This window comes from Nyctibius grandis, chromosome 3, assembly GCF_013368605.1.
Source record: "Nyctibius grandis isolate bNycGra1 chromosome 3, bNycGra1.pri, whole genome shotgun sequence".
NCBI lineage: Eukaryota > Metazoa > Chordata > Aves > Nyctibiiformes > Nyctibiidae > Nyctibius > Nyctibius grandis.
In genome coordinates, this window is record NC_090660.1 from 44906473 (window position 1) to 44931438 (window position 24966).

A 24966-nucleotide genomic window follows, 5' to 3' on the forward strand; every position below is an offset into this window, starting at 1 on the left:
TTCAGAATTGAAAGTACAGAAATGGTCTCCTTGATGCTCAAGATCCCAGTTAGGCTGCTTACTTTTGAAGGACAAAACAGGCTCTTTGCTACTCTCTCGTAGGGTGAAGGGTAAAACAAAACAAAACACAAAACCCTGCTCTGTATACACTTTAGTAGGGAATAATCAGAAGTCTTGAAAACAGCAAAGCCCACTTTCACATCAAACTTGCCACCTTACAACCCTGCATGAAGCCTTGCATGCCAGGTAAGCAAGCTGGGAAACAGCATATCAGGTGGGATGAGATGCTGGCCTGACCACGTACCATGCTCAACAAACCCTAACTGCCGACAGCAGATTAAGGGGACACCCTTCCAAAGTGACAGAATGCCATGATCAGAGCACTGTACAACTCTTGCAAGTGAGCAGAATTCAGGACAGGAGCAATTTTGAAGCTGTTTTTTTCTTAAAACTCACACAGGACTCAGAATTAGTCAGGTTTATCTGCCACCCAACCTGTATAAATCTCACCAAAATGTTGACTGCTCTATCAGAAACGCCATGGCAGATCATGTGTGTTCAGTATAGCATTACTTTTTACAAGGTTTCATTTAAGCTGAGTTGAAATGAAAACATTGCTGTGGGAGCCTTTAGCTTGTAAAAATTTTCAATACAGTTTCACAACAGGTTGGTAAAAAGCTTCAATGTTGACTTATGGAGTGAAACGCAATTATGACCAGGTGTTTCAAATGTGCCGGCAACCGTCAGCTCATAGTTCTCAAGAAAATGATAAATTGCTATGCAAAAGTAATGCAGAGTGATTACATTTACAGTAATTATGGCAAAAAGTAATTAAGTAAAATGAGAAGAGCACACAGCATTATTTTACTTCTTTCTCTAACAATGGCAATCCATATGCCAGAGAGTTCAATCGAATTTCATAATCATCATTAAGATCTTTTCAGAATGTAGCCCACTTGTGGAGTTATGCTAGGTACATCTTCATATGAGTTTAGAGACTGAATAATAGCTCAGTTTTGTGATGTTTTTTCTTCATAGCTGCATAGCACTCATACTATTAATTACAAAAATAAGAGTAAAAATGCTAATAGACTGAGACCAGAAGGGACCACTGTGATCAACAGGTCTAAATACTCTGTAACATAAGCTGCATTTTTTTTCTTATAGCAGAGCTACCACCTAGTCCATATTTTGAGATTTAAATACATAAAATCTTTTGAGAAATACCCAAATGTGATTAGAAGCAAGATGGATATATCACATTTGTACATTAAGCATTCTAGGGTTATTTATTCCCATGGCTTAATGAAAAGACTTCTGCTTCATTTACAGATTTAACGGTTAAAGCTTAATTTCACTGTACTGGACCTTCCTAACTCATCCACTCATTTGAGAGTGGCATAGGATCAGGTGTTTGTCTGTCTGTATGGCTACAGAGCTATGTTGTAATTAAGTCACTTCTTAACCACCTCTCTCTAACCTGAACTGCTGCCGTTTTTCAGCTTGGGGTTTTGGGATTTTTTGTGCAAAAGCCTCCCTGTTTGCAGCAGTGCTTCCAGTGACACAAGCCCAGCTACCGCCACGTCCTGAATTCACAATTCCAGGGGTTATGCAAGTCCTTTCAGTTGCACAGAGCTGGAGGTTACGTTTAATTAAACTGACAATTTCAGAATCATTATTTTCCAGTATAATAATCAGTTCTTAAATTTCCCTCATGTTCTTCATTCCTAAATGTAGGACTTTTCAATTTACTATATTAAAACTACCAGTTTGCTTGTGCTAAATTGTGAAATTCAATGTAAAGCAATACTGTCATGTGATCACCTCATCTATAAACGTCATGTCTACAAGCCATCAGCAAGAATATTGTATTTTCTTTCGTAATCCTTATATTAAACTTAACCGGGCTGATAAATTCTCTACAGGTATTGCTAGAAATATCTATGTAGCTCAGATAATCTATTACTAAAAGAGACATTTTATTTTTCTCAGCAAATTTTAACTACGGTTAGATGTTTATCAGGGAATGGAATAACCATGCAATGTAAATGGTACAAAGTTTTCCAAGGGGCGGATGTTGCTCTTAAGGAAATATTTATAGAAAATGAGACCTCAGTCTGCATCCAGTAAATGTATCTGGCCAAAGTGCACCAATGTATCTACGAACGTCAAGTATATATGCATATACAAATGATTGTTTAAGAACTGCACAGTAAAATTGAGACATTAAAGTGCACATCATTTTAAATCCATGGCGTAGCATTTACTTTTGTCTTTAAAAGTACATTTCATTAGGTGTAGGAGTGATTGTATTCTGGTTTCATGCTCATCTAGCTATTTTTACTGTATTGAAATAGCCATTGCTCAATGTTAATGCAAATTACACACAAATATGCGCCAATTTGACTACCTCCTTCCGAAAGTGGAGCCACATACAGGCTTTCATATAATAAAATAGCTTTGGATTTCACATCATTGGAGACCTTTGTTTCTTTTCATATTCAAATACCTGGATCTGGCTCTGTTTCTATGTCTCTTAAGCAACACGTAAATTAAAGAGATCTAATTGCACTTGAATAAGCAATATCAATGAATTCTATCAATTTCAATTGACTTTTACCAGACTGAATGAAAGGCGGACTATGCCTCCTGCACTTAAGTACTTGCAAATTAGGATGGTTTTTATATCAGTTAAATTTTCAAAATTTATTTTCAACCCATAATGACATGTAGCCATGAAACTCTATTGAGTTTTGTGTACACTATTTTTTCTAGAAGTTTTCCTGAGGGCCCTGCTTGTTTTTAAGTATTATGCAAACATTTTGTAAGAAAAGCATTTGTATTTCATATTATAGAGGTAAGCAGAGATGGTACAGACCTATTGAAAAAATCACGTGAAAATTCATGCAAAGTACAGTATATCTTAAAACAACTGCATGTTACATTACGTTCATTATACGTCGAAACAAACACAGAATTTTAATTTTCCGGTCTTCAACATTTGTACTTGTATTGAATACATAACACTAACATAAGCTCTGTAAGCTAGAAGCTGTTCTTTTCTCTGCTTTTATCCTTTCCCAAAATACTACAGATATTAGGTTCAACGTGACACATTGTGCTGTGAAGCGACCATGAAGATAAAAATGTCTAAACCAATGCATTCACAACTTTATTTTATAAAAAGATCCCTCCTTTTCCCTACAATGTGGGATTTAAAGTAACATTTACTTCACTGCAACATTAAATATACAAAGCTTAAAGTTTATCTCTTGGAGATAGTGACGTTATTTTTTAAAAACAAAGATGTAATAGATTATGAAAATAATAAAGTTAAGGCTTTAAGAAAGAGGTGCATGCATACAAAGTGAAAGTGAATACAAAGCTCAAAGGACCATAACTTAAACATGTTGTTAAAATGTCTTATCTTGCCAAAAATTAAATTGTTTTGAAAATGTACTTTTCAATGTTTAAATTCAGAAAAAGACTTCAGAAGAATTTGTAAATCATCAAAGATCCAATGAATTTCATTATACAAAATATTGAAAGAATATTAAGATTGCAGATGGGAACACTCAACTACAAAACTAAATTTGCTCCTTATACAGTCGTAACAATTTCTTACATATGATTTTTCGCACATATATTTTTTCCTACATATAATTCCACCCGGTCTAGTGGAAAGGTGTACCTGCCCATGGCAGGGGGGTTGGAACTAGATGATCTTTAAGGTCCCTTCCAACCCAAATCATTCCATGCTTCTATGAATTTCATCCAGTTTGGTCATATCTTCATAATCTACTATAGCATATGATTCTGTCACCTACCTCAGACATATGAAAAATATTAGGAAATTCTACATTTTTGATACAAGACAGAAATTGTAGGCAATTCTGAATGTTTACATTATTACATATCATAAATGTTTAGTACATACTTCTGACTGAAAACTATGTGTAGTATAATGACTCAGAAGTGGCCATTAATCGTTAGCTTCACTTTCAACTAAAATGATTACCTTCTTCAAAATTAGTTAAGTGGGTGATACAATTACCTGCAAAGTTAGCAGAGCTGAACATACAGGTGAGCAAGTCCCATCATTTTTGAGGGTGTTTTCACATGATGAATAGTATGTTGGTTAAACATAACTTTTTTTTTTTTTTCCATTTTGGATATGGATCCTAAATCTGATTCATGTATAGCAGTGCACAGTGTGCATCTGGATCCACACATATCTTGGAGGATGCAAAATGCATTATAGGCTTTATTAGTTGAAGAAGAGCACTGCTGTAATCTGTTGTGTCATACCTCAAACACCTACCCACAAATCGGCAGGGCTAACATTGCACAAAGAACCTTGATGGAATAATTTCTTGACCTCTTTAAACATTAGTTTTTACAATTTCAAAATTCCATTGGTGCAGCGTTTTAATAAGATTTCTGCATATTTTTAAGGAAAAAGGTAAAAAACAGAAAATCCAAAACATAAAATGCAAAATTGTCTAGAAGCCTGCTGCAACGTCTTAATACAACCTCAGAAAATGGACAGAACTGAGCTCCTTTCCAGAGCCTGCAAGACAGGAGGCCCTCGCACGTTAGCATGAGGCGCTGCAGGGATGCTACCTGTCCATGGGTCTTTCATCCACTCTGCAGAGAAAACTATGACAAGGAAAGACTTCTGTTTTCTCCACTAAAACACAGTTTTAAGATGGACTGAACAACTCCTACTACTCAATATGATGGGATACACTACTTGTGTCATCAATGTTGAAGGTGCATTGTACGTTTTAAACTTCAGGAGACACTTGTGAAGCAGCACAAAGAGGCAGCATTTTGGCAGCATACATACAACAAAATTTTAGGGAGTTTATAAATAATATGTGAGTAGCAGTTCCTGTTGGGGTTCTCCAATTCTCTCAATTTATGAGAAATATAATTTAAGAGAAATTTAAGTATTTGCTTAAATACACACACATATCTTGCTTTAGTTGGAGAGGAATTTGAGTAATCATTCCTATTGCCTATTTGTTTTGTACAGAATATTTTCAAATTCACACAACAGGGTGGAATTCAGTGGGATTATTTATCTTTCTATGAGTGGAAAATTCAGCCCTAGCCAGAGAAATCTTTCTTTTTTTTTTTACTTCAGTGCACACTGAAAATAACCTTTCTGGTTAAAAAGATGTAAAAAGGCATATTAGCGAGTAAGTGAGGTGAAACTTTTGCTTCACCCTCCACCAAAGACAATGATCCCTGCCAATAAGTTCATAACTTGAAAGCAGACATTCAGTTGTAAAGGATCATTAGTGCCCATTCCCTGATTTTCTGCCCAAATTAGCCAGTTTTGTGGCACGACAACTTCCTGCCCAACTGTCCAGCTGCTCAGGGGTTAGACACAGTTCACAGCATACATTAACACTGGTTTTACATTGACAACCTCCATGTCGGAGCTGAGTATGTCAGAGCCACGCTAGAGACATGGATCAACAAAATTGTGTTTTAGGCAGGAAACTGAGTCTTTGAGTGTCAGCAGCTTCTTAAGGTTTCTCTGGAAAGTGAGGTGGAATTTTTACTGATACTCACGAGGAACCATGGGGGGCCTTTCTAACTGGTTGTTACTGCAGTCTCCCTCCAACCCCTCATCCTTAAAATTTCAAACAGATGCAGCTCCATTACTATTAAGCACCTGTGTTTAAAATTATGTACAATTAAGAAAAAAAGCTTTTTCCAGATGAAACAATAAACTCAGCATGTTAACTTTATACAATTACATATTTACATTGTAGTTTTTATTCGAAGTAATAAAATCACAAGCAATTTTTTAAAAGGAAAAAAATTTTCAAAGCTGTAGAATCTCCTAATATGTTATAAATTCAGCTGAAGTCTGATAACGCTTTAATAATTTGAGTGATTAGTGGGTGATGAGGATCTGAAAACCCAAAGGAACTTCAACATTGTTCTAGGCTGTATTTCCTAACCTCAATCCTAATCTAGAAAATGGTTTCCTGCACAGATAAACCCTTCTTCTCCCATTGAAGTTTCTTAATATATTTTGCGTTCCTAGCAATGTCATCAAACTGCCTCTTCATATGAAAGAATGGACAAAAACACCATACATGCAATAGCACGTCTTCATTATTTTACTGATTCCGAGCAGAAAATACTGGCATATAAATGTAGACATTTTCATGTGAACTAACCCTCCGTAGTGGATGTGGTTCCACCACTCTGAACTTTTTTTTTTTTTAAGCAAGTTTATGGAGACACAGGAATCTGACAGAGCATCTGGTCAACACTATTTAGCATCTTCAGAGACCCAGACAAGTGTGAAGGACTCTTTCAGCAAGTTTGCACATGATACCAAACCTGGGGGAGCAGTGGATATGCTGGGGAGCAGGGCTGTCTTTCAGAGGGCCCTTGATAAGCCAGAAGAATGGAAGTAACAGCTATCAAATGCATGAAGTTCAACAAAGCCAAAAGCAAAGTCCTGAAACTTGGACTGGGACTCAGTGCAATTCTGCAGAAAAGGACACAAGACCACTTGTAAAGCAGAAATATGAGTCAGCAGTGTACCCTAGCAGCAATAAATTACTGTAATACTGGGCTGTATGAGCAAGAATCAGCCAACGGGTCAAGGGAAGCAATTAGTCTACTCAGTGCTCGTGAGGCCACATCTGGAACACACTGTTCAGTTTTGAACACCCCAGTTCAAGAAAGGGATGGATACACTGGAGGAAGGCCAGTGGAAGGCCACTGATCCGGCCAGGGAGCTGGAGCACAACAGATGAGGAGAAACTGAGTAACACATCATTTCAGAAGGAAAGGCTGGGGGGAAATTTAATTGCCATCTTAAATTACACACTGGTTAGTCAGAGAGAAGACAAATACACAGCAAAAGGACAGAAGGCAACGGTCACAAGATACATAAAGGGAAATCCCAACTGGGGGTAAGAAAAAATACTTTAGTGAGGGCGATTAGGCACTGGCACAGGTTGCCTGAAAAAAATTGTTGCATCGCCATCCTTAGAAATTTTCAAAACTTGCCTAGACAAGGAAGCGATCCAACTCTGAGGGTAGCCCTGCCTTGAGAGGATGTCTGGAGGTTCCTTCAACTTAATTTACTCTATGAGTCTATCGGTCATTAATAAAAAAGGTAAAAGCATATCTTACTCCAGCTAATAATAATGCTCTCAAAGTACTGAGTGCCCTTACACTAGTTCTTCAGTGGATTACCACTTAAATACATATTAATTACTTTTATAAAATTGCTGAAACTACTCATCTTATTTAAGAATTTGAAGAACTGGACCTTATATACTTTGTCTTGATTTAAATGCATCCTTCTGAATTTTTCCAATTTAGAGCTACATGATACCAAGCCCCTCCTACAACTTCTAAGGGAATGCTATTTTTAAACACTTAAGCATTGCCCAGAGTTGCTTTATGGAACATAATATTTTAAAATATATGTATATATTGTACATTTAAAACTGTATCTCCATCTCAAAGTCTATACAGTTAACAAAACATACACATGCACACGCAACACATGAAGAAAAGCTTCCCTTAGACAAACACAAATCCTCATTTTGGTACAACTACATACAGGCCATGAACAGAGTCTTATGTAGCATACACAAAATTTCTGTGTATACAGTAAAGCAGACATATGAAGTGGAAAAAAGTCCATCATTACTCAGTATGTTACATTGAAAAGACAGCTAAACAGATAAAATTAGCATTTCCTCTCTAAAGCAATTGCCTCAGGTTGTACACGGGTTATTTCAACTCCGAATCAGAGCCCATCTTTACTTTAAAAAGAGAAAAGGCAGTTCCAAAACAATCTGAAGAGAGAACAAAAGTTTTCCTCTCTGGAATCATAGTACTACAGTATTTATTACCTGTAAGACAGAAAATTTAGCCATCTCTTCACTTTGATGGAGTAAGATGTCAGGAAGTTACTTGTCCGTATCAACATTTTCTTCTTATATATTTGAATATTTACACACCATATGCTGGCTGAGTAAGACTACAGACATATCTCCAACATTTTTTTCTCAAGTATCTTTTAAAGGTCCAAAAGCTTCATTTGACAAAGCTATCTAAGATGCAAAGGATTAGCCCAGTTTTCTTTCATACTAAAAAAAACTAACTTTTGCTACAAACGCAACTTCAGTATATTAAATATTAATTAGCTTTATCAAGATAAACCCAGGATAAAGCTCATTGTGCTTTGTTTTCTAGGTGTTTAGTTCACACAAACGAAGAGCCAACATACAGGACTTTTCAAAGTTCACACGTGTGTACAGTTGGTAGATGGTGGTGTATCTATCCGACTTTTATTTTCCTTAGCGTCATTCAGAGGTGACTCGTTACCTATCTGGCATTTGAAGACTTGTTTGTAGGCCTTCCTAAAATTTTCAGAGAGAAATGCGTATATAATCGGGTTCACAGAAGAATTGCTGTAAGCCAGGCAGTGTGCAGTTACTCTGAAGAGAAAGGAGGCTTGAGTCAGCGGGAAAATTCCAAATTCAGCCCAGAGATGAATCACGTGATGCGGCAGCCAGGAGATGCCAAAAACGACCACCACCACCAACACAGTCTGTGCTGTCTGAGACAGGGAAAGGAAAACACAGATGTCTGATGAGCATTCAAATAATCAGCTTTAAACCTGCTTCAAAATCATTATTTGGGGGGAAAAAGGTATACTGAGAGAGAACACACTTTGGAATATTTATTACTGATCTTACTCCGTTACCTATATGGGCTTTATTTTGCATCGTGAACTACTGCAAGGAGAACCTTAGCCTCGAAAATACCACAGTAAAAGTCTAACTTTGCTCGAAGGTAAAGAATGAAGTTCCTGATTCCCTACACAAAAGCCTAGCCTTTTCTGTGGTGGACGTAAGCTTGGTGTAAAATAATGATAACATAGGTCTTTGGGAAACCTCATCCAGATATAATGATCTGTATTTTAGTATGGTGCACAAGGATTTCTGACCAAAATTTCAAAAGAGATCTATTACACATGAAGGCAGCTACTGGAAGAGCTTAGAGCAGTCAGACTAACACTTTGCTCAAGTGCCTACAAAAGGAGCAGGGGCTTTTTTAAATGTCTGTCCTTTAAACATAAAATTTCCACAGCGGGGGTCATACAACAACATTCTGGGATATACCCAGGGGAAAAAAAAAAAAAAGAGAAAAGTAAGGAGCTTGAAATTTCTGGTGATTGCACATTGTCAAAACCACTCTGGAAATTAAAGCTCACCACCAAAGACTGAATTCAGAAAAATGGAACACAAAATATCCTCAGTGCTGCCTCCTGACTCCACTTTCAATATTTATGAGAGGAAGGGCCATCAAGTTCACTAGATCTGTCCAGACAGCTGAAGTATCAGTCACTACAGACCCTTCAGGTGCTGAACATATTCTTCCAGGGCACAGAGGAGTTTGACTGTCAAGGTTTTCTTTAGCTTTCACTTGCTTCAGAAACAGCAGTTAGTGCTTTGCAGTTGCTCAACTAATTAATATCTAGTCCTCTAATATCTAACCTCTTCTTTCAACTAAATCACTCTCCCAATAAAAGCCTAATATTAATTCCAAAGCATATGGACCATTATAATTACTATATTAACACTTCACAACATAATTTTTCAGATAACTTAGGCTCTTCTTCACAGGCAAAACTTATCCAATGGCCACAGAGTGATAAATACTGCAGCACAGAGAATATCTAGACTTTTTGCTAGTTTATTGAAGTTGGTCTATACTTCTTGAATTGATTAATGCTCGGTAATAATTCAGACTGACCTACCTAATCACAACGTGACTTAACTTACAGAAACTTACAGAAAAAAAAAGTTTGATTTCTGTGGCAACAGGCCAAAATAACTTATGACAGATACTGTTGTTGGTTAGCAAAATCTCACAACAGAAATCAAGGACATTGTATTTGTAGTAAATACAATTTGTTCAGCCTCAAGGATTCATCTGTTTTCACAAGCCACTCAGCCCTATGGAGTTTAAGTCACTTGCCACTAACAGCCAGCCACCCAAATATTTTCTCTTTCAGGTCTCATCAGGAGAATATGTGCTAACAAGGAGGTATAAATTAAGAGCACTTCATTCTCTGATCCCTTCAATGTGTTAATATTCCAGCTGAAAACAGATTGTCTGGATATCACATGCACAATTACTTCAAAAAAGGCACATTACTTCAGTTTGTTCAAAATTATAAAAAAAAATTGCACCAGGAAAATCACTGACTTTCAATAGACTGTACAGATGCACCTGAAAGCAGCGGTTGACCATGTATCTCTTGTAACTATTTACTTAAGGTATTCCATGTCTGCAGAATAAGTAATTTTGCATTAGGAAACCCCACAACATCTGTTTTATCCTATTATTCCTCCTAAGCCTAACCTCAGAGCTTACCTTTCCAAAATCATCACTATGCCTTGCATCCAAGGTAACACTAAAGGGCAGCTCTTGTTTACCTAATGGGAGCTTGCTTAGGGTTTCTCATTAGCAAATAAAACCCACCTGAAATACATGATGTTTTGTGACCAAAAAGCACAAAAAATAGCATTTGGGCACATTCATATTTTTCATTAACTTTTTTCCACACATATAGCAAATTAATTTTAAGATTCTACTACTGAAATTTTCATAAAGGTTTGAATAAAAGTAGAAATGTGTAATTAAGCCTGAAATGCATTCTTAACGAAACAGCAGAAAGAAAAGAAGATAGAGTAACCAGAGAGATACAGCACCCTAGTGAAAACAGAGTTGCTTTGGAAAACACGAGTTAGGCCTTAGGATCAGCCTTGCCTTATTTTCTATGGCAAAAAAGGTTTTGGGCTGCTTTTTTTTTTTGCCCTTTGGTTACCGAATGTCCAAGCAGTCTTGGGCATATCTGCAATGTTTTTCCCTGAAGCTATGAAAGCTAGTTCCTACCCAGATCTGATTTTTACTTGCAATTTTTAAGAGCTTGTGTTTAGAGGAAATGCACAGATATTTCCAGTTCAAGAATAATTCAGATGAGAGTAGAGATGGCAACGTACAGAACGCCTTTGAAAAATACACCTTTGGCCTTGATGACATGAAGTGGAAAAGTATATATGTTAAGTATTTTACAGAATCAGGGCCATAATGCTTTTAATTCTAGGAAGTAAAATCTATTGACTAGGATATTTCTCAAAAAAATAGAGAATGCATAAATAATAGATTACTTATTCCCTGTTGAGACCATATATATCTCATTTACATTGCAGACAGTCTGCATGCCCATACGGTAATGGTGATCAGATCAAATGAAGAGCTATAGCCTAAGGGTTTTTTCTGACTCTACATTCATAAACTGAGAAGTTAGTCAAATGATTACTGTGGTCAAATCTGCCCCAAAATCAGAACCATATTATATTAACTGACAAATTCAATATATAAACACATCTTTCAAGTACTGTTCTAAATGACAAAGCTTATATTTTGCTTTAAAGATTTTTCACAATTCTACTTGTAACCAGTATATAACTTAGGTCTTGAATATAACAGAAAAAAAGCTTTTTGTAGAAAATAAATAGAAGAATTGTAGAATCATTATAAGTCTCTTATTAGATTCCTATCAGGAACCACAATAAACATCATTTTAGAGTCTCATCATATAACCTAGGAATTCTTCATAAAACATTACAAAATTCAGCTAGTTAAAAAAAGGATTTACAAGTTAGGGAAAAATGCCTGTGAGGCAAAAAAACCCATTTAATATTAGAGACAGGTTGTCTCTCCATGTCTAAATTTCAGATGCTCTGAAGTTCAAAATATGGGGATCTCAGGGAATGGCTTGATGCACTGCAATGAAAAATTTGGATCAGAAAATATTCCAATCCTCCTAAATTCAGGGAGACATTGAATACATCATTAAATACTCATTTCAGTTCCTTCTCTCCATTACATCTTGGCAACAAGCAATATAATACCAAATTAGCTTAGCCATAAAACTAAAATATAAGCAAAGAGATATTGGTAATGAAAGCAATCTACCTTTTTCTTGGATTCTTCCGACTTCTTTGACATGTTTCTCAACTTTTTATGCAGATGATTAAGAACCTGAAAAGATTAATTTGCATCTTGTATTTCACCATTTTGTAAAATTCAAACCCATATATTTTAGAGTATGCTCTCCAGTACTACACGAGTTGCTTACAAACATCACTGATCCAGTTTACACATTTCAAAAGTGTGCAGTATAAAATCTAAAGGAATTACATATCTACATCTGTGTGAATCAACAAATATGAAGCAGACCACAACTGAATTCTTCTATAAAAATTCAGATGTATTACATAACAAATACATATTACAAGTGACAAGGCAACAAATGGAAACCTATCGTGCACCTAGAATTAGCAATTATTATTCTTCCATAAAAAAGTCAGTGCTTGTTCATTTAGAATGACCTTTACTGCATATAACATAAAAAGTGTATGTTTTGAGTCAGAGCTTTTCTGAGTCACCTGCATAATTTCCTTTCTTCAGATAGATGTTTGGTTAATATAATCAGGATGTTGGTGCTATTTCATCTTCGAAAGAAGCCCAGACTTTCAAAAATAATTTATACTAAAATGTGTCTCACGAGGCATGACCTTTATCAACAACTTGATGATACTTGTCATGTACGTTTCACAAGTAATTTTTAAAAATATGTCTCAAAAAGGCTCATCATCTAAGAGCAGGGTCCAAATTTTAACATAATGATTTACACATAAGATTTTGGATAGTGGATACATAGAGGTGCATGCCCTACTTTATCTGCAGTCATTATTAACTGAATCTAATATATTCATATGGCATGATTTGTATGCATGGGGGGCAGGGAATATGCTCTTCAGTTGAATGTGTTTAACAAGTTGTAAACCATACAGAATTAAAAAAAGGAGATGATTCATTAAACTCAATGGTGTAATTAAAATATGGTAGGAGGAATTTTTTAGAGAGAGTGTCAGAGTCTAGAGCTCAGTTAGACGATGATGATGATGTTAGGTTGCACTGTAGATAGCTCTTAAGATGAATTAAGAACAATTCAATAGGTAAGGTCATCCAGCATTAAAAGGATTTTTTTTAAGGAATACAACACTAAATTTTAGGGCTTATAAGGAGAGTTCTTGAGGCGGGGAAAAGGGTATAAATTCAAATTCTCTTATATCATCTGGGGACATTTTCTCTGTTTACTTTGGGATGCACAGCTGACCACTACCAGGACAGACACCAGACAAGATGACCTATAGACTTGATCCCACTCTGGCATTTGAGTCTTAGAAACATACATAATGAATTAAAAAAAGTAAGATGGTATTTGTGAATAACCATAGCTCATCAGTAGATTCAACTTTTTAAGTATCTACTCCTAGCTACCAGTGAACCACAAACAACAATAAAAATAAAAATTTCTTGTAACCACTTAACATTGGAAATGCAGTGCACTTGTGCTTATCTGTGCCCTAACAAATTTGTGCATGAAAGACACTGCCCTGCATGCTCTGCCTATTCTGAAACACTAGCCAGGGGGCTACCAAGGCTAACCTGAGCTCAGGAAAGGCAGGAGAAAAATAAATGGGTTTTCTCTGAGAAGGTCTGGTTTTGGCTTCAGTGCTTCTTCCTTCTCCAAGATGAAGCAGACCAGAAGGAAAGGACAGAAGAGCCCCTGAGGTCCAGCAGAAGACCAGGGAGATGACCCTCTGGCTCACACATCCACCTGCCAGCACCATGTACAAGACAGCTGAATTGCTTAGTCCATGGGTAAAAAATGTAAAAACAAAAAAGAGCATGGGAGAAATACAGCAAAGTTCACTTCCCACCACTGCTGCTTCACCTATTGTACCCCATTCACATAAATTACTGTGATTTTCCCTCACAGCCCAAAACTAAAGTCAGATAAACTCTTCCCAGAAATCCGAACTGCAAAATGTTCTTTTGATGTTACAAACATTTTTTTATTTTGTTCTGAAACTTTTAGCACAAATTTTTGCATTGCTTCTCTCTCCAGCCCAACGAAAGATGCAGTAGACAAAGCTATTAAATTGGATATTTGCAGGGGGGTGGGGGTAGGGGTGAAAATATAGATGATAACCTTCCAATGAATCCGTCTTAACTTCCCCTCTTTCACATTACATACATATTTCATAAAATAAGTCTCTGCAGTGAAAGCATGCTGGCTTTATGTGACAGTGTACCAGACGGTATGCAAACCAGCAGCAAGACAAATATGCAGAATTTAATTACCTATCAACAGCAGTGGAATAGCACTCAGAGACCTATACAGAACGCCATGGAGGGATATTAAAAGCCATGTTTATGCACAAACACTACAAGGCAAATCAAAGACACCTCTCCTCACTGCCCTGTTCAAATTATCTTTTCTCTGGGCCAATGAATAATCACTTGTTCCCCTAAAAGCCACTGTCACTTCACCTGAATGAATAGTAATTCTATACATGCCTCTCGTTTTGTCTCAGGTTATTTCTCTAAGGAAAGACTTTCAAAATATCCACTAATAAATTTATATGTGCATTTTTAAATCATGGAACAAATCATCCTGATAAAAAAATAGGTTACTACCTTTTCCAATAAGGTGTTACATTTAAAAAAAAAATCAGCTCTGTGAAAAAATTAACTCTTTACATGAAACTTTTCTAACTCCTGCTTTCAAGTACCTGTTGATCAGAGAGTGTATTTGGCTCTTGGGGAAGGAATAGCTTTCCTTTTTTTTTTCTGGAGATGAGGGTGGAGTGCTGTGGGAAGAAAGTTATGCTGTTGTGATAGAGGGTGTAAGGAGGCTTGTGGGATCATAGAAGTACAAGAAGGTCCAGGCTGGTCTGGACTGTGCTACCACAACTACCACCGATGGCATTTGGGAGGCCCTGGATTTTGCCTACAGACTATCCATTTCTTAATTTTTTTTTTTTTGCAGTTGTTTCAGGGACTACCTCCAGATGGTTTCAGAGCCCAGGCTGAGGGACTATGACCAAATCAAGTTGAAAAAGGGATTTTTCCACTAAGGGAGAGAGAAAAAAATAGCTTAAACCACCTGTGCCTATTCATATAGGTCTACCAAACAACATAGAAGTCTGAAGTCTACACTTGTTGCAAAGCATATTTCCTGTCTAGCTGTATATAATCGTTCCACTGGCGACACCTTCATTATCAGCCATTGAAAATCATGCAGAAGGAAAGCCTGCCCAAAGTCATTATCTAATAAGAATGAACTGCTTGTTTAACAGAGCAATAATGCAAGCATTACATTCTGAACCATATTTTATGGTATGAACCTGATTTAAATTCGAGTGCCATTGCCTGCAATCTGTTTTTTAAAGTAATGCTGCTACTTCTATTGTCACGACAGAACCTTCACCCGCTTTTGTTTAATAGTGTGTCGCTAATGATCATACCCTTTATTTTTTCTTTTCAGTGTAGTTTAATAAAGTTTTCCCTCACTGCTCAGCAAAATTTGATATAATATCTTAAGCCAAGAACCATATAAGCTTGTATTTTGTTGAAGCTCCTACATTTTATGACTTACTTTTAACCAAGTCTATAAATCATAGATGTCTCATGAATTCAGAATGTTCAAAATGATAGATAGTAATGGAAACATTCTTAAGGCAAGAAATTTCTTTTTTTAAAAAAAGCTTTTAACATTATACATCTATAAAAGGAAAAGTTTGCTAATGATTTTAGGTGTCCAGCCTAAAGGTTTGATTAAAGGAGGCCTGACTTTCAAGGACTGAAGCTTCATAACTGGGTACTCAAAAGCAGAGGCACCCAAAATCGGTTGTCACATTGCACTACCCTGGCAGATGTCAGTTGTTAGAAGCTCACTGGGAATCATTTATCACTTTGCCCTTCAAGAATACATTAGTAACGTTACAAAGCACATACAAAAAAGCTATAAAAAATACGATAAGTAATGTGATAAGCAATAAGAAAACAAGAATGCAGGCTGTTTAGAAGTATGCAGCGCTGTAACTCAACTAATAACTATATATTCACAGCTCCTCTGTCTGGAGTAGCAAGCTCCTTTCAGGAGTAGTTCTGTGAGCCAACAGAAGATGGTTTCCTATGGATTTGTGATTTCTTAACTGTGTGTTCCCAAAAAGACATGGCTCCTCCATAAATAGAAGCTACATAAGACCTCTTTCCCCTATGGCTTGTCTGATATCTCACAGCTGAGTGCAAACTGACTCCTTAAAGGAGAGAGAAGATGGAGACTCTCCACATTCTTTATTGACTCCTGTTTTCACAAAACTAGGGAAATATAATTTCTTCTGTTTTTTTCACTCCTCTATCAAATTCGGTTGAAACTGACCCAAAGTTATTTCTGGGAGAGAGAAAACGGGTAGCTGTACACACACAACACAGAGCACGACCTCATAAATCTCTGCCTTAAGAGCACGTCATGTGAGATTTCCAGTTCTCGTTTTGTGGGAGGATACCGTTTCCAAACACCTAGCACTATTTCAACACTTCCGTAGGTTGTAACAGTCCCGCTGTTCACTGGGGAAAATACAAATCTTCCCTAACATAATTTAAGACAGAATGAGAAAGAACTCAGCTCCCTACTAGAGCGCCTAAAAAATGAGACTTTCAAAACTGAAAGTTCAGTTGCAATTTGCTTATAAGAGAAATAGAACTGCCTTAAAGGAGCCTGGAAAAGGCAATATATTGAAATACAGAAATGAGTCTCCTTTGTCTTAATCTACTGTATCAGAAGATTGCATTATTTAGCTGATCCACAGTTCATGATAACCAGTGAAGTCCATAAGAAACTAAAGAATTTATTTTTACAATACTTCTGAGGCTATTGCACAGCAGCAATCCTCTAACCCTGCGTGCATTCAGAAGCCAAAATACTTGTTGTACTTCATAGTAGTCTAGTGACATCAATAAAAGCTCACAGTGACCACTCTGCTGGAGACCTGTGAGAGTAGCAGTGGCTTTGACAAATGTAAAATTTCAGCTCTTATTTTCAACTCCTGTCATCCTTAATTTCTCCTCAATCTGTCCCTTCTGCCAAAATACTGTAGTTGGAGATTTGCCAGTGGCTCACAATGAGGGCTGGAATGAGCCTTGATGCTGCAGAGTACAAATAGCCTTGTACAAGTCACGGTATTTTTCAGCTTCATTGACACTGATGGGAATACCATGCATCTCCTAGGTGTCTCCTAGAACTCATCCCTTCAGGTTGGGTCCTCCAGCCTGACACCACGGCAAGCAGGATCGTACATACAGGCTCAAAACACGTCACCAAGCAAGGGGGAGATCCTAGCCTTGGTAATAATTTAAGCACAAAATTTTAGTTATAGCTTTGAGTGGCATTGATTTTACTAACTTGTTCTGGGCATGTATTTCACATAGAGTTCTTTTGTTGCTTGGGGTTTTTTTTGTAAACTACATATTCATACTAATATTGAGATATCTGCTTTTGTAGTGGTGCTTTGTAACAACATGGTGTGTTACATTTACTATGCTTATATTTTGTTTAAGCATATTTCCTTTTTTTCCCCCCTATACTATGCAGGATTGTTATAACTTTGAAAGATTAATTTTCAGTCTTCTGTCATATAATTAGATTTTGAAGGCTGGTACTTTATGCCGAAACTGAAGATGCTTTAGCTTTGAAAAATACAAGTAAGAGTTCTTAATAGCTGAAAAGATCCCTCTGCACATGTTTGGTAACAGTCTCCCCAAAATATGTAATATTTTCTTAAAACTCTGATGATCTATGGCTACAGCAAGTTTCATCCCTCTCACAGCTCAGTCATATTCACCCTGTAGATGAAATACCAGTGCATTCACCCAGGGAAAACAGAATTCAGTTTATGTGTGAAAACATGTATTTCTCCATTTGCCAGGTTGCACTTGTTTCATGACAAACAGTAATTTATAAATGTTGTCCTTCGAGTTGTGCCTAATTCAGTTTTAGCAGAGTTGGACGCCAGCCTATCCTTAATTTGCACATCACGATTAAGTTGATGTAATACATATAAAACTGAACAAAACATAAAATTATTTGTTCAAATTAAATACATTAATTACATCTGTTTAACATGCCAATTAAAGACTTCTCAACACTTAAGCAGTCCCTATTTGCAAGAGCAGACCTATCCTCTAGAATGTAAATTACTACCTAAGGAGAAATCCTGCTACTGAAGGTTGCTGGCACAGAAACAGGAGGATCTGCCTAACTCAGCAGGTAGCAGCTGGTGCTCCAGATCCTGTCCATCAGCAAGCGGTGGACCCTACACTGGAGGCTGCAATTAATATTCACAGCAAAACGTGACAGTTTCCCTGAGCAGAGAAGTCCTTAAGCACCATTATTCAGGCACCCTTACTTACTGCTTTTTCCTACCTGGGTCCTCATGCACTGCTCCCTGGCACCACCTGCCCTGGCTGAAGTCACAGGTAAATCTCCCATCCACTTCAACTGGGGCCAGACAGGGCTCACAGGGACCAGACAGTATGATGCACCTTTTGCTCTTAACATGTTAACTGGATCAGACCAAACTGGTGGATTTGTGTCATTTTTAAGTGCACTGCATTTTAAAGAACAGCAATGCTTCATCTGAAGGCTGAACAACTTGTTGCTTTCTTGCACTTTGAGTTAAAATCCTCATCCAGCATTGCAAGAAAATAGGAGACTTGTGTTGACAGAGACAGCTGCAGAGCACTGGGGTTTCTTAGCACTTTGCAACAAAGAAATCTGGCAGAGGGTACCCCAGTAATTGCCTGAACAAACCCCCCTCCCCATCCCATGCAATCCTTGTCCTGACCTTTCTGTACCACACACACACGTGTCCCCCCTAGTCATCCCTTCATTATAAAACATGCCTTCTCCCTTTGCACCACAAACTCACCCCTGCCCTGTTGCCTTCCGACAGTGCTATGTCCCTTCAGGTTTGGGGCTGATCTACTGGAGAGCAGCTCTGCAGAGAAAGACCTGGGTGTTCTGGTAGACAAGTTCACCATGAGCGAGCAATGTGCCCTTGTGGCCAGGAAGGCCAGTGGTATCCTGGGGTGCATTAGGAAGAGTGTGGCCAACAGGTCAAGGGAGGTTATCCTGCCCCTCTACACGGCCCTGGTGAGGCCACATCTGGAGTACTGTGTGCAGTTCTGGGCCCCCAATTTCAAGAAAGACAAGGAACTATTGGAGAGAGTACAGCGAAGGGCTACTGAGATGATCAAAGGACTGGAGCACCTCTCTTATGAGGAGAGGCTGAGAGAGCTGGGTCTGTTCAGCCTGGAGAAGACTGAGAGGGGATCTTATCAACACTTACAAATACCTTAGGGGTGGGTGTCAAGAGGAGGGAACCAGACTCTTCTCAGTGGTGCCCAGTGACAGGACAAGGGACAACGGGCACAAACTGAAACACAAGAAGTTCCATCTGAATATGAGAAAAAAACTTCTTTATTTTGAGGATGACAGAGCACTGGAACAGGCTGCTCAGGGAGGTTGTGGAGTCTCCATCTCTGGAGATACTCAAAACCCGCCTGGACATGACCCTGTGCAACATGCTCTATGGGAACCTGCTTTGGCAGGGGGTTGGACTAGATGATCTCCAGAGGTCCCTTCCAACCCTTAACCATTCTGTGATTCTGTGCCCCGATACGTCCCCACAGCTCAAGAACACCTGCCACCATTGTCCCCCCCCATCCCTTTTACATATCCTTCACCACTACCCGCTTTGCCCCACCTTGGCATAGCAGAAGGAGATGAGCAGCAGCGGGAGCAGATAGCCGAAGACAAACGTGCAAACCACGTAGACCTTCTTGTGGCGTGGGTTGGGCCAGTGCTCCCAGCAAAAGGTCTGGTTGCTGGCATCGCGGTGGAAGAGGCGCTGGTGGTGAGCCACAGGTGAGGCCATGGCAAAGGAGAGCACCCAGATAAGCCCCACACCCAGCAACGCATTGCGGGAAACACGCAAGGCCGAGGAGCGTCGGGAATGCACGATGGCCACGTAGCGGTCCACCGACATGGCCGAGAGCGTGAAGATGCTCACCAGCATGGAGACTGTAAAGAAGTAGTGGATGAACTTGCAGATGAAGGCACCCAGCACCCAGGTGGGGAGCACGTAGACCGTGGACTGGAAGGGGATGCAGAAGAGCAGGTAGGCCAGGTCGGCGATGCTCAGGTTGAGGATGAAGATGTTGGTGGTGCTGCGGCGCTTGCCTGGCTTGCTCCTCGCCAGCACCGTGATCACCAGCGAGTTGCCCAGCACCCCCAGGGTGAAGATCAAGCCGAAGACGATCAAGGTAATGAAGTTCTCGATGCCGATGCCGAAGAGGGGCTTCCCCTCCGCCTCCGGCAGCCCGGAGAGGTTGAACTCCCCGCGGGGCGGCTCTGCCCCTGCTCGGGACCGGTTGAGGGGCGCTACCGCGGGCTCCCCCGCCTCCATCCTCCCCCTTCCACGCCGATCACAGTTTCAATGGGCGGAAAGCGGAGCCTCTGCTGCCCGGCACGGCGGCAAGACACCAGCCAGCGCCGGGAGGCGACGGGGAGGGAGGGAGGGACGGAGGGAGGGCAGGGGGGAGGGTGCCGCCGCTCAGGGTGCCCGGCCGCTCGCAGGGACGCAGCTGGTGCCGCGTGGCGCGGAGGCGGCGCGGCAGCTCCGGCCGCCCCGACAGACAGCGCCCTCCGCCCGGCTGCCCGCGGGCTCCGGCACCCCCCGCCTCCTCCTCCGCCGGGGGAGGTGCCGCGGCCGCGCACCCCCTCGCTGCGCCCGCGCCCGCGCCCGCCCCGCGGAGCGGCGGAGCCTCCGCGCCTACCCGCGGTGGCGGTAGCCCGCCCGCTACTCCGGGAGACTGAGCTCCCCAGGGGAAAGGAGGGGTGGGGGATTATTTATCTTTTTCCTCCCCCCGCCCCTCCTTCCCTCCCACCCCCCGCCCGTTTAGTTTGCCATCGCCTCCGCAGGGCTGCCCGGCGGGGCCCCGGGGCGGCAGCCGGAGCGCGGGGCGGTCCGCGGGCAGGGGGCGAGGCGGAGCGGAGCCGACCCGACCGGCCCCGGCCCCTTTCCCCACCTCAGAAAACTTCTTTCTGCTTTTTGTCTTCGCTCCTAGGGAGGCTCAGAAGTCGCGTCTTCCAGCACGGCTGGAGCGGCGCTAGGCAGGTCCAGCTTGGCTTAAATGAACTCTCTTGGAAAGACAGAAATAATTAAGCGCCTGCGTAAATCCACCTCAACAGGTAGCCGGCGGGCAAGAGTTAGTCCGGACTAAACACCGCTTGTGCTCACTATTTTCACCTCGTTCACAGGTTTTCATTAATTATTCTGTAATATGCAGTAGCTCACAGGACAAAAGGTGGGTAACGCTGTTACTCCTTCAAAAAAAATCTAGGAAAGAAAGTCCGGCCGTTTTTCACGCTCAAATCACGAAGCCGTGCACGGCTGCAGCATCCCTGGCCAGCGCTGGCGGGCTGGGAGCCGGGCAGCCGCGGGCGGTAGGTTCTCGAAGGCGCCGAAATGAGAGCTGCTGAAAAGTCAGTCTTTTCAGAGCTGGATGAAATCTAAAACTTCCTTCAGACGACAGATGCGAGTTCATGTAAATACTCACGCACGCCCATATACTTTGTGAACGAAACAGATTTCCCTGATGGTTCTTAAACACGAACGAATTGCCGGTCAGTGAGCTACAGCTGATGATGGTGTGTTTTCTCTCTCTTCTCTAGGGATCTCGACTGCTAATTGTTAAAAATCCCTCTGTGGTACAGAGCGCACGCTGGGCACAGGGGTGACGGCACAGCCTGAGAGAGAGACGGCTTGTTTCAAATAGCGTCCGGTTTACTCAAGGCTCAGTGCTGTTTTGCAGCCGTTTTCCTGTGGGAGCAGTAGGGACCAAGAGAACTGCTCGGATGTGCTGTTGAAGGCAGTGAGCTTTTGTTTGCTTACTTTACAGTCCACAATTTGACGGGTTTTTTCCCTACCTTTCCTTTTGCTACTTCCGTTGAGGCATTTTCTCAGCAGCCGTCCATCAGCTGACTGCAGAGATATTGACTTCTGCAGTTCTAGATATTAACTAAATTTATGTGAGGTCTGGTCCATTATGTCCAAAGGAACACAGAATGGGAGAGCACAATTCGGTTTCTATAGAACTGAGAAACTTTTATTTGGGTTGAACTGTTTTCTATGTCCGTTGTAACTCAGTTTAGGAGTTACAAGCGTATCAAGCAACAATAAACTAGTAAAGATTCCTAAAAACCTTGTGGGGGTTTTTCTTATGTGCATACTGTATCATTATGTTGACATGTTTGATTACAATTCAAACCTACTATTCTCTGCTTCTGTAAGGGATTTGAGAGTGGACATTGTTAAACATTCCTAGAATATATCAGATACTGCAGACTTTTTGCAAGTGCTCTGAGTATATTGTGAAGATGAATAGAAGTCTCTATAGATCTCCTTAGTGTTGCTGATGCTTGTGTTTGCCACTACAAATTCTTTCATATGATGAGATACAAGAAATATTTTTGAATACTACTGATGTTCTGCTTTTGAATCACATCTCATTGCCAGCCATCATTCTTTTCTAGGATGTCAGGAGTGCAACCCTAGCCTTGCTGAAGTTCATGCTAACATTGCATTGATCACAACTCTCCATCTGAAATACTGTTAGTCCTCATTGCTCACGCTTCTGTTTTCTTAAGAAATATTATCTCTTGAACAGTATAGCCTGAAAGGTGACCAAAGAATATTAGATTGTTTCACAGACAAGTAAGCAGGGAAAGTGGGCACAGAAACAAAATCAGTTTTAAGGGAAAGGAACCTGTAAATCACATTAGTGATCTGGATGGGAGCGTTGAATCTGTTAGTTTCCTTAGATGTTTAATTGACAGTTTTACAATTCAAGATTTTCTTTTCTGCTATTCATATATTGTTACATTTATCGTACTTAAAGAACTATCCCTGAACAGTAGGGGGAAAAACCCCAGAGAACACAACCATAATGTAGCTTTTCTGTGATAGAAAAAGAAGCTGACAGACTTTCAGGCTTCCGTTTTTACAACCGTAACGTTTGACAGCACTCATGATTCCTGTTAAGATTGCTGTAAACAAACAGGTGTTGACATTTTAATCCACTGTTCTTGTTATCTAGACAAACTGGTAAAATTTACATGCAATAGCAAGTTCTAAAGGGAAAGTTCTTATAAATTCAGTACAAACAATTATGTAATTAAATACACAAATTACCAAAAAAAGTGTGGGAGAAAAAAATCAGTACAAAATTTACGTCATGCTTTAGGAAAATAAATGTCGTATCATTGCAAAAGACATCTTTTAAGCATGTTCCTCATTCATTTCCTTGAATCTAGTTTTATTGAATCTAGTCCTGAACACCTTCTGACATGAAAATACCTACTTTTGTCAAAATGAGAGTAGCCTAGAGCAAAACTAGACATGTTGGGCAGACAACAGGAAATCAAATGTAATTTTCTTCTATTTGTGGCCAGGAATCTACAGTCATCTTTATCAGATGTTATTACTCATCTCCAACAAGGTATTTTGGCTCCATAATTTTCCATAGCAATCAACAGGAAATATAGTGGAAGAAATCTATAAAGGAGCTGGGAACATAAGTAAGTCTAGTCAGGAGCTGGGAACCTAGTTAAGTCTAGACCTACATGTTTACTCTTCAGTAGCTTAATTGGGAAGATATTCCTGAGAAAAAAACATCACAAGGATGTCATTCCTTTTGCTCACTCCAATGGTTGCTTACCTTATTTTTTCTATGGTTCCAATAATAAAAATATTTGACTTACACTGGTAAATTTTTGTTTCAGGAAAGAGAACTCATTATGTAACAATCCAACAAATCGACTTAAAATAGTAATTACTATTTTTGTCTTTGTTTCTTTGTAATGTATATATAATAAAACATATAATCAAAATAATGTTGATAAAATGAATCTATATTTAAAAATGAAAATTTTCTTAGCACCTCAGAAACAATAAACAGTGCATGTGTTAATACACATTTCCTACACTTTTTAGCTACAGTCCAACTTTTCATTTTTAGGATACATTGAATAAGTGAGGCACAAAAATCAGAACATAGGTGTATGTCCTTATATATTGTATCATTCTACAGGAATAAAATGTGTGTAATAGGACGTACAACTTCTTCAGAGAAATGTTTCAGTAAAATCCTGTATAAATCCTTTTGCTTTTGTTTTTTTTTTCTTTCCCACAGTGAAGATGAAGCTGGCACTGAGGTTCAAGCCTCTAAACTGCACCCCAGTGTCAGTACAGAGAAACAATTTAAAGTGAATTTATATTAAAGCATATGAGTGGCCCAGAAAATTCCAGAAATCTTTTGACATCTCAGCCCTTAACTGATTGACTAGTTTTATTTGCTGCAAAAATATTCTCCAGATTTGGTCATGCTTTGTTTATAAAACACAAGGCTGAAAATAGGCTTATTTTGAAGACTGACTTTTTTTATTTATTTGTGAAACAAGATCAGGCACAATAGTCACATCAACCGTACCCCATTATTTTTCTCTACAACAGTTCCTGGAGTAGAAATTTACATTTTAAAGGCAGATGTGAACTTTAAATATAATTCAAAAGCTAAATAAAAAGTTCATGATTCATAACCCACCTTTAATTCACCTTCTATAAAGTTATTAGTATGGAAAAAGTCAAGTATGTATAAGCTTTTACTCACTTTCTGTCTATATTCTTGGGAATAATAAAACCCTGAGGTCATAGTTGTCACTACATTCAGATTTCCATAGTGGAGAGGTGTCGCTAATAAACTGAAGTTTATTGCTCCTTGCTGACATTTAGAAAGAAGTAAACATCTGCTCCTATTCGTTTGAGAGCCATTACCATTCCATCACAGAGTTTGTGCTGCTTTTTTTCTCCCAGTTCTCTATTCCAGTTCTTAAATATCAGCTCTAAAATAGCCTTTAAGATG

At 39.4% G+C, this 24966-nt stretch overlaps 1 protein-coding gene across 1 annotated transcript; it reads right to left on the bottom strand.

Annotated features, from left to right (window-relative positions):
- Positions 1-8293: 8293 nt before the first annotated feature.
- On the bottom strand, positions 8294-20450 carry GALR1 (galanin receptor 1). Its single transcript, XM_068397091.1, has 3 exons — positions 19749-20450; positions 12043-12108; positions 8294-8611 (listed from the first exon to the last, which is right to left on the bottom strand). The coding sequence occupies exons 1-3, from the start codon at positions 20448-20450 to the stop codon at positions 8294-8296; spliced, it is 1086 nt and encodes a 361-aa protein (XP_068253192.1).
- Positions 20451-24966: the final 4516 nt, after the last annotated feature.

Excerpts from the sequence above, each read along its gene's own strand:
- GALR1 (XM_068397091.1), bottom strand. The coding sequence starts at position 20,450 with ATGGAGGCGGGGGAGCCCGCGGTAGCGCCCCTCAACCGGTCCCGAGCA. Across the intron at positions 12,109-19,748 it reads TCTCCTTCTGCTATGCCAAG|GTTCTTAATCATCTGCATAA; the intron begins GTGGGGCAAAGC and ends TAATCTTTTCAG. Across the intron at positions 8,612-12,042 it reads CGGAAGAATCCAAGAAAAAG|ACAGCACAGACTGTGTTGGT; the intron begins GTAGATTGCTTT and ends TCCCTGTCTCAG.